This window comes from Diachasma alloeum, unplaced genomic scaffold (genome assembly GCF_001412515.2).
Source record: "Diachasma alloeum isolate Michigan unplaced genomic scaffold, Dall2.0 Dall_scaffold_00326, whole genome shotgun sequence".
NCBI classification, from domain to species: Eukaryota; Metazoa; Arthropoda; class Insecta; order Hymenoptera; family Braconidae; genus Diachasma; species Diachasma alloeum.
This window is the reverse complement of record NW_021680465.1, coordinates 472,437-482,700: the sequence shown is the minus strand read 5'-3', so window position 1 is coordinate 482,700 and position 10,264 is coordinate 472,437. Positions and strand designations below refer to the sequence as shown.

The 10,264-nt window shown below is 38.2% G+C and overlaps 2 protein-coding genes across 2 annotated transcripts in view; both read left to right on the top strand.

Moving 5' to 3' along the window:
* LOC107040294 (cyclin-G-associated kinase) overlaps positions 1-667 on the top strand; it is an 8,540-nt gene extending 7,873 nt beyond the window's left edge. The window contains exon 6 of the mRNA XM_015260322.1: positions 61-667. Within this exon, the coding sequence (XP_015115808.1) occupies positions 61-168 (108 nt within the window). The 3' untranslated portion in view covers positions 169-667. The remainder of the gene's footprint in view (positions 1-60) is intronic.
* Positions 668-2,918: 2,251 nt separating this feature from the next.
* Positions 2,919-10,264, top strand: part of LOC107040230 — a 13,665-nt gene continuing 6,319 nt past the window's right edge. The window contains exons 1-4 of the mRNA XM_015260203.1: positions 2,919-3,368; positions 4,378-5,387; positions 8,011-8,878; positions 9,540-9,889. Of these exons, the coding sequence (XP_015115689.1) occupies positions 2,919-3,368; positions 4,378-5,387; positions 8,011-8,878; positions 9,540-9,889 (2,678 nt within the window). The remainder of the gene's footprint in view (positions 3,369-4,377; positions 5,388-8,010; positions 8,879-9,539; positions 9,890-10,264) is intronic.

Below are 10,264 nucleotides of genomic sequence, written 5' to 3'. Positions count from 1 at the left end.
CCCCCCCCCCTCCCCGCCCCCAGTATCAATAGAACTGATTAATTGAATTCTTCATTTCAGCAAACTGGTACTGCCAATGAGAACATGGCAAAGCTCATCTTCATGGAACTGAATAACGCATGGAGTGCATTCGAGAGTGATGCGTCCCAGCAGAATCTTTTTAGTTAATTCTAGCAAAAAGTAAATAAATAATTGAATAATTAATTGAGTTTCGCTGCTATTTCACTGTTCCTCGAATTAAAAAAAAATAAAGAGAGAAACTTAATTTCACTGGCTCATACCGTGATAGTACTATTCTGTTTAATCTAAGACGTAAGGGAAAGGGAGGAGATAAAAAGCCTCGAAGCAAATATAAAACTTTATTGCATTCCAGGCAAACTATTAGCCGTTAGTCGTACTGTCTGAATCCCTCTAATCAGGCATATTTTATTGACAGAACTATTACGCAAGTGTTTCAACGCCGACGTCTCGAAATGAAACTTTGATTTCCCCTTTGAAAAGTCAAAATAAAGAGATTATTAAAATGAAGACATTAAAATGCCGAGACCCTCCACACCTCCAACCGACAAATTACCATGTACAAGTTATGAATGTATATACAGCAAAGATGTAAATGAAAATAGCTCCCAAATATAAACATTATTTTCTGGTTGATCCACAGATCAAAGTCAAGTTTATCTTATTATCACCCGAGAGTTATTCAAATGACCCTCTTCCACCCTTCAACTCACCCCTCGCCCCCTCACCCCCGGCTAACCACGCCCCAATTGAACTCTCTCCCATAATGTATCAAACCCAAACAACCGGGAACAAGGGAATCCCGAATGAGAAATAAAGCACTCCTGAAAAATCGTTGGAAAAAAAAGCACCAATAGTTTGAAAAAAAAATCCTTCGATTTTATTGATCAAATCCCGATGAGGAGGATCGGGGTCATACCAAGGACACCGAGGACAAGTGGAAATTCAACCCCACCCACAGAAAAAAAATCTAATCTGTTTATCTTCGGTTCTAGTCTCTCAATGATCTCTCAACCCCTCAAATGAGGGTGAATAAAAAAAATGTCTCGGGGACAGATTCTCAAGACACGTACAGCTGTAGGCCATTGTTTTCCGGAGGGCCAGGGGGGGAATATCGTGACAAAGTTGTTGGTAATGGTCTCGAGATGTTATTTTCTCCTTTAACAAAGTATTCCCTTTCGGTAACTTGGCAAGTACCATCCCCCCACCCCTCTGTGACGTTCGTCTATCTTCGGAAATACGCAAGCGTACTATCGCAATTGTGTGTGTGCGCGCTTGTGTGTTGAAAGTTTAAACGTAACACTGGGGGTTGGTATTTGAGGGTGGGTGGGGGGTGGCTCGAGAGGAATTTCCTCAAAGGGAGGGGCTGCCCGAAAATGGCTGTCACGCACGGCTACAGTACGTCCGAATGAGGGCGAGGGTGACGCTCAATCCGTTGGATCCTATCGCCCCCTTAACAGTTGGTCTTCCTTCGGGAGAATAAATGATTGAGGATCATTGGGGCTGTTGATTAATCATGCTCATTCGGTGATCAATACGGTGGTTGAATTTTTTTTTTCAATCATTGTAAACGGGTTTTGATCGATAGTTATTATGATAGTTGAGTGTGTGCGCGGATATTTTGAAACAATCCCGGCCAGACGAGATTATAGTCGTGCCAGAAGGTAATTAGAATACAATCAAGGTGGTTTAATTGGGCTATTGGTGCGGGGGAGGAGGGGGCGGTTTTTTTATTTTTTTTTTTTTGGGTCAGTTGAGTATTTTGACCAGACGGGGTCAATTTGAGGTCAACGGTGGTTTTTTTTATGTCAGACGTAGCGTTGTACGTCATCAAAACAGCGGGGGTGCAGTCGGTCGGGGGTGAGTTTTGAAAACAGTCGTAAAGGAGAGTTGCAATGAAAATTATGGGGAATGGAGAATTTTAAGGCGGTTTACGCGGAACTAACTTGTTTATATGGTTTATTTGTAATGTTTGAGTTGTTTAATTGGGTTTTTGGTTCCGAATGGAAGCATTGGGGTCGTTCAAACTTAAGTTTTGGATTTTTTGCGTTATATCGACCCAATATGATCCAAAAATCACTAATGAATGAATGGAATTCAAATCATTAATCAAGTCATTTATCAAAATTTAATTAATCGATTAGTTTTTTTAATTTTTGAATTTTTTCAAAAATCAGCTGTCCCACGATAACTAAAAAATGTTCTGAATTGATTGAATGATGGCTTAAGAAATTTGTTTGGAAGTTCCTTTGGCCGAGTTCGAAGATGAAGGCGATAGCAATAATCGCTATTTTGATTTATTCGAAAATTTTCAAAAGTTTGTATTTTTTGAAAATCAGAATTCCGCGGATATTTTTGGATATCATGGTTCAAATGAATTCAGTCATGGCTTAAAATGTTTGTTTTAATGCCATTACGTCAAAGTTAAAAGATGATTACGATAGCTATGTTGATTGATTTTATTTTTATGACGATTGTTGAAAATTTTGAATTTTTCATGAATTTCCCTGAAAGAGGACTTTCGGTGAGCTTCTTCAAATGTGATGTTTCAAATTCATTCAAGTATGTGTAAATATAGATAGATAGGAATGTAAAAGAGACAATCGGTAGAATAATGATGCTGATAACACTCAACTGAATTGAAAATCCGACAAAATTAGGTGAAAAAAAAATCGTATTCAATTTAATAAAATGAAATAAATAATTCAGAAGCACATTGCTAATTTATTAGCAAACAACTATACTGTACACAATACGCGAGCAATTTTCCACTCGTTTTTCAGTCGAAAACATGTCATTATCTCTTTACATTGCAGATTAAAGCGGGATGTAGTGATAAACTGGTGAAGAATATAACAACGGATTAAAGATAATAATCGGGCGGAGGGAGTGCTGGGAAGATGCGTGGTGATAGGCTGTGGTTATTTCTCCTCTTGATATCAATTAATGCAAAATCATCGGTATCATCAGCATCAAATAATAAGACTGAGCGTGCAGCTAAGAATCGTTCGAGAGGCCAGTCACCATGGCGTTTAGTCATATGTCTATCACACTCTCAGTCACCATCGAGAAACGATGTACAAAGGGCTTGGGAAGCTGCGAGAATAGAATCATCGCAGAGCGAATTAGAAGTGTCTTACATTGAGGGAAGAATGACACCGATGACCGATTCAATGTCCTATCCACTTGCACTTGTTAATAAATTTTGTACTGATATTGAGAATGGGAAAACTATACTCAGTATTGTTATTGGGGGTGGCTCGGCATCGAGATTTCTCATTACTGCTGCGGATTCTATTAATTTACCGGCACTCTGGTTACCGATGACGCATAGGGACTTCTTGAGACAGGTTTGTCGTTTAATTTCGCTTTAATTTTTCCATTTGGAGTCATTTAAACGTGAAGATCACGGGGTTTATCCCCTTAATTCGCCCCTCCAGCTACTCCAGCTCCCACTTACCCCAGACAGGATTGATCCCAGCAATTGGAATTATGCAGTTGTTTTTTTATTGATAAATTGTATATTTTAATAGAAGAGAATTCTTAGACATGAATTTCCCACGTTTTTCCTCAAATTTTGGAATGAAAAAAATTGCAAATTCAAATTGCAAATTCAGTGCAAATAAGTTAGAAAACTTATTTGAGAAATTTTTAATGAAAATTTGTACGAAGTCAAGTGAATTTCAATGGAATTTTAATATAATTCTAGATTCTTCCATTGAAGAGGCGAAAAAGCTCGTCAATAAGTGCAGTCGCCAGGGAATTCTAGCGGATTTTTTTTCTTTTTGTTAATTTCTATTGAAAATTATACTATTCAACCGGTGAAAATTCTTGGACATGAATTTTTCAATTTTCCGCGAGATTTTGTAATAAGAAACAATTAAAAATTCAGTGAAAATAAATAAGAAAATTAACTGGAGAAATTTTCACTGAAAATCTTAAAAAAATTGATTAAATTTCAAAGGAACGTCAATAGAATTAGAAAATTTTTCATTGAAGAGGAAAAACTGCCCTCCTATGAGTGCATTTGCAATAGAAATCACTCAGACTTCTTTTCCCTCCTGCTAATTTCCACTATAAATTACCCAATTGAACAGAAGATCCGGATTTTCCAAATTTTCCCCCTCATTTTGCGATTAACTTTTTCATTCGCCTTCATTGAACCGAACCGATCACAGACATTCCCGTCAGCCGTCCCCTCCGCCCTCGGCATCCCCGATTTACCCCAAAAAGAATTGATCCCAGCCATTTGAAACCGGAAATCTCCCTTTCCCGGTCGCCTCTGTCCCCACGAAATCACCCACATGGTCAGCTCCCCCCTCGCGATAAAACCCAATAAAAAAGAAAATATTATTCCAGGGAAAGCGCGGCACATACGAGACACGAGTGGGCACCAGTTCAGAGGAAGCGGGTGCAGCGGCAGCTGCACTCATGCACAAAGCAAATTGGCATGCATTCATCCTTTTAATTGATACAACACTTCTACCAATGCATCACTTGCTCCACAAAGATCGTGATATACTGACACCACGTACTGTTGTACATCTACCAGCGACTGATACGAGTCTCAAGATAAGACTGAGAAGAATATCGGAGGAGGGTGGCACTGGGGCTGTACTAGTTATGGCGTGTGATCTCAATAATGCGAGGAGAATTCTGTCAGCAGCGAGTAAATACCACATGCTCAATGGGAGATTCTTGTGGCTGTGGCTGGATCTCAAAGCTGAATTGAGACCCAACGAGCCGAGTCTTCTGAGCTCCCACATTATTCACAATTCATTGACGGCGGTGGGGAAGGGCGAAGCTGTTCCAATGGAGAGTATCGTGAGACATGGGAATTTGGTGCTCGATGACGAGGCGCACACGCCCTCCTTGTCGAATCTACCGAGCGATGTGCAGCGGCTGCAGGAGTTCAGTTGGAAAAGTCAGAAGATCGTGAGGAAACGAGAGGACAGGGGCTTTTCATTCGACGACGATGACGAGCCCAGATTGAGCGATAGAAATCTCAATTCCAAGACGTTCATGCCGGTGGGGATGCTCGCACTCAGGCCGTCCAGCATTAAAATGTCCGGGAATGATGCCATTCTCGCGAGAATGCTCAGGGAAACGTCACAGGCACTCGACAATACGTTTCTTGAGTTGACGGCGCTGAGCAAATTGAGGGAGGCGCAGATCAAAGAGTACTTCGTGCCGACGTGCTTCCTCGAGGGCAGGGGCAGGGGATCTGTTAACGAGATCAAGAGGAATGTCTCCAGGACACTCACCAGGAGGCTCAGGGAGGCCATGAGGCAGCTCTCCCATGACAAGGCCGAATTTCAACTGCTGAATCTCCAGGCTGTGCAGTTCCCCGGGAATAAGACGCAGTTGAGGTAATTTTTGGGGAGATTCTTTCACGGAGTTTGGTGGTTTTTTAATCAACGAGGAAAGTTCGCGGGTGTGGAAGTTTTAATTTGGGGGGAAGGGGAAGGAGTACCTTTGTGGGCAGACGGATAGTTAGGTGGAAAACCTGACGCGGTTGGAAGGATGTCGGAATTCTATTTATTTTTGCTGGGGAGAATTCTGGACATCAATTTAACGAGTTTTTTGGGGATTTTTTCAGGAGACGGAAGGGAAGTATTGGGGGGTCATTTAGAAAATTTGGTGGAGTTTTGAATGAGAACCTGCGCGAGGCTAAGTGAATTGTAGGGGATTTAATAGAATTTGTGATTTTTCCAGTGAAGAGGAAAAAGTACCGTTTTATAAATGCATTTGCTAGCAAATTCCATCGAATTTTTTTTTTGTTCTGCTGATTTTTGTTGGAAATTATACAATTCAATAGAGGAAAATTATTATTTTGGGATTAGAAACATTTAAAAACCTAGTGAAATTAATTGAGTAAATTTATTTGAGAAATTTTCAATAAAAAATAATTGAGTTCTTGTAGAATTTCTATAGAATTCTAGATTTTTTAAGTGAAGACACAAAGGTTCACTAGAAAATCTAACGCATTTAATGGGGAATTCCCTCCGAAGTAGATAAGCATTTTGAGACATGAATTTTCCAAGTTTTTCCCCCACATTTTGGGATAAAAAATCCCGCAACAATAATTTAAAAACTTCATCTAAGAAATTAATTAAACTATAATAGAACTTCACTAGAATTCCGTATTTTAAAAATAATTTCTTTCATGTACGTGAAGGTGTGAAAGTTTTCAATTTGCCCAGGATGCGAAAAAAATTACCTCTTGCACTTCGTGCCTAGAGCATTTTCTGTTTTAATGGTCAATCGAAACGGAAATGGAATCCATTGATTTTATCTGACAATGAAATCGAGAATAATAGACATCGGAAAATGATTGGAAATAGGAAAATGATAAAAGATAATTGGGGAGAGATTGCGTTGGATGTTGTAAACCTGAAGATATGCTCGGTTCACTGGGTTTGTTGCCCTCGTCGGGGTTAATTAGTCCAGAACTTGAAGATCACGTTTATTTTGCTAGATAAATGGCCGCTATCTCGACACTACCGAACGTGGAGACGGTTTAATTATTCTATTCTGCATAAGATGCCCAGCTTTTTTTTCATCGTTCAATTTGTTTAATGAAGTTATTCCCTTTATTTTTGCTCTTGCAATTTCAATATTGAAATTGGTTTGGAAATTTTACATGCATATTAATTTGATGGAAATAATCCCACGTGCACGAAACGTAATTACAGGGAGAGGGATCAGTCAGTGGGGAATTGCAGTGGTGATAGAAAATCCGGAGGAAACTTATGAGTTTGCCCGCAATGGTTGGAAACTTTATTTGGTTTACTCGGTCTTCGTGGACATGAACATGGAAAATCAATTGCATCAGGAATTCTAGGGGTGTAATGATTTAAAAAGCCGGTGGGAGTAGTTTACACAGGTCATTGGGTTCAACAATGGAAGTAAAAAAGTTTAGGTGAAGAATAAAAATTTTATTTCATTTCGAGGCTTCCATTGAGTTCAAAATTAGAAGTTAGAAACTAAAATTAAAATTTTCATTTATATTACAAGAAGTATTTGATAAAAATTTTATGAATAACTATTTTTTATTTTTCTTTGTGAAATAATTTTCACAGTTTTGAGTCAATCGAATTGAAACAAAATAAACAAAAATGACAGTTGTCAAATTGAAACGAAGAATAAATCAATAGATATTAAATGTATTTTATTAATTTAATTTAACTTAATTTATATTAATCAACATTAATTCAAGAAATAAATCCCCTTGAAAAGACAGAACATAAACGTGGAAAATTAATTCCACTACAAATTCTAAAGATGTAATGATTTAAAAACCCAGTGGGAGTAGTTTACACAGGTCATTAGGTTCAACAATGAAAATAAAATGTTTATGTCTAGAATAAAAATTTTATTTCACTTCCAGAATTCCATTGAGTTTAAAATTAGAAGTTAAAAACGCAAATTAAAATTTTCATTCACATCAGGGGAATGAATTAATAAAATTTTCATGAATAACCAGTTTTTAATTTTTTATGGAATCATTTCCACGGTTTTATTTCACAATGTAAATCACTTTTGGCTGAAATGTCTAGAATGTTTATCACAAATCTTGAATTAAATTAGTTTCACTGAAATTTCAAGGAATTTCGTCATTGAAAGTTTAAAATTTCATAGAAAAATCCATGAAAACTGTAAATTTTATGACAACGAATAGAAATGAGGAAGATTAAAATAAATTATTATTATTATTATTATTATTATTATTTTGAATTATTGTTAAGAAGAAATGAGGAAAATTCATGTGAATATATATTCTTGAAAAAATCTGAAAAAGAACATAAAGAATTAAATAACAGTCGTCATAATAAAAAATTCATTACCATTGTCTTTAATTCGTCATAAAAAAAACAACAACTTTCATATTCATCAAAGAAATGGATCCCTCCAAAACCACTAGAAGCCCCTGACGCCCTCAAGCTAATGAAAAAAAAAAATCCGTGAGCCCCAATTTTCTCATTTCTGCAGATGGACGAAAGTGGGAACAATTCGTGGTGGTAAAGAGGTACGTCTCGACACAATAACCTGGCCAGGGGGTGGTATAGTGCCCGCCTACCTAGAGCAGGGTGGTGAGCAAATAGGGATGCCGGTCTACAAGATAGTAACAGCCCTGGCACCCCCATTCACCATGATAACAAATCTTCAGGATGGTTTATGCCTCCGTGGATTAGTCTGCAGAAAGGGAGATGTGCAAAAGTGTTGCTACGGTTTCTCAATGGATCTTCTCTCCCTTGTGGCGCGTGAGCTGAGCTTTCGTTTTGACCTTTATATCGCACAAGACGGTTTATTCGGCAAGAGGAATGGTAGAAATGGCACGTGGAATGGAATTGTGGGTGAATTACTCCACGCTAAAGCTCAACTGGCATTTGCACCGCTGAGTGTATCAGCAATAAGGGCTGAGGTCATTGACTATACGACACCATATTTTTTTAGTGGTGTCAGTTTTTTAGCATCACCAAAATTAAATGAAGAGATACCACTGCTCATGTTTTTACATCCATTCAGCACTGGTTTGTGGCTGACTATTTTTATTTCCCTCAATGTGACGGCTATGGCTGTTGCCATATACGAGTGGTTCAGTCCGTTTGGGCTCAATCCATGGGGCAGACAGAGGAGCAAAAATTTCTCAATAGCTTCGGCACTCTGGGTCATGTGGGGATTACTGTGTGGACATTTGGTCGCTTTTAAGGCACCCAAATCGTGGCCTAATAAGTTTCTCATCAACATTTGGGGGGGCTTCTCAGTTATCTTTGTTGCTTCCTACACTGCTAACATCGCTGCCCTCATCGCTGGATTCTTCTTTCATCCGTCTGTCAGGAATTATCACGACAGAAGTGTGAGTAGCTTAATGTTCAGCATGGGATGGGACGTTTAGTTCAGTCGGGGTAATAAAGGGAAGAGCATTTTCATAAAATGGCATGTCAGTCACAGGTTGAATGACATTCTCGGGGGTGAATTTCAAATTGATGGTTCGCTGAATTTTTTTTATGGCGCAAGTTTTATATGCATGACCGTATTTTTTAAGAGGCAAAATCCATCACATTTTTCATCGTCAATTGATCTTCACTCGTAATTAAATTTTTATTAGCCTCTCGCGACGACTAATCGCTTTTCTCGCTGCTCATTTTTATTGGAAATTATACAATTTAATGGCTGAGAATTCTTGGACATGAATTTTCCAAATTCTTTCCCTTAAATTTTTTAATGAGAAAAACAGTTTAAAAATCTGCGGAAATAATTTCGGAAATTTAAAGGAGACATTTTCAATGAAAATCGGCAAAAAAATTATTGAATTCAAGATTTTTCTATTAATTTTCTGTCTTTATTTTATTTTTCAAGAGGTCCTTAAAATTTGCCATTGCCAATTGATCTTCCCTCGTAATTAAAATTTCATTACCCGCTCTCAAAAGTTAATGTCCCTGTCTCATTTAATTGAAAAAAACTTGGACAGAAACTTTGGTGATAAGTGAAACTAAGTAACAACACTTTTTCCCCAGTTACTGTCGCAAAAAGTTGGAGCACCGCGTGCCTCAGTTGCCGAGTACTACGTACAACGTGCTAATCACCAATTATGGACCCACATGTTACGGTTCTCACTGTCTGATGTGGCTGAGGGGGTGGAGAGACTGCGAAATGGTACTCTGGACATACTTATTGCTGATACACCGATTTTGGATTATTATCGAGCAACTGATAATGGTTGCACACTGCAGAAAATCGGGGATACTATGAACGAGGACACTTATGCAGTCGCCTTGACCAAGGGCCATCCCCTTAAGGAGAGCATCTCCAAGGTTATTGCTAATTATTCCAGCAATGGGATGCTTGATGTACTGCGGGATAAATGGTAAGTACAATCCCTCTTGACATTTCGTAAAAGTTTTCATTATTTTCGTTCATATTTTTACTTCAACAAGTAAAAACGAGCTAAATTAGGAGAACATTTTGACGTTTTTGTTAATTTTATAATTGAAGTATAACAAGAATTTTCCATTCTTCAATCATTGACGATGTGAAATAATTAATTGATGAGTCGCGATTAATTTGATTGTCAACGTCTCTCGCGCGTTGACATGTTGTTAAATACATCGATAATTATAGGATTTTATTCCAATGAGAGGTTTAATGGTGGACATAAGTGCTACGGGGTTTTTCAGTTCTATGAAACTAGGGGATGTGGTTCAACATTTATCAAATGCGTGACGTAGAGCGTAATGCGATT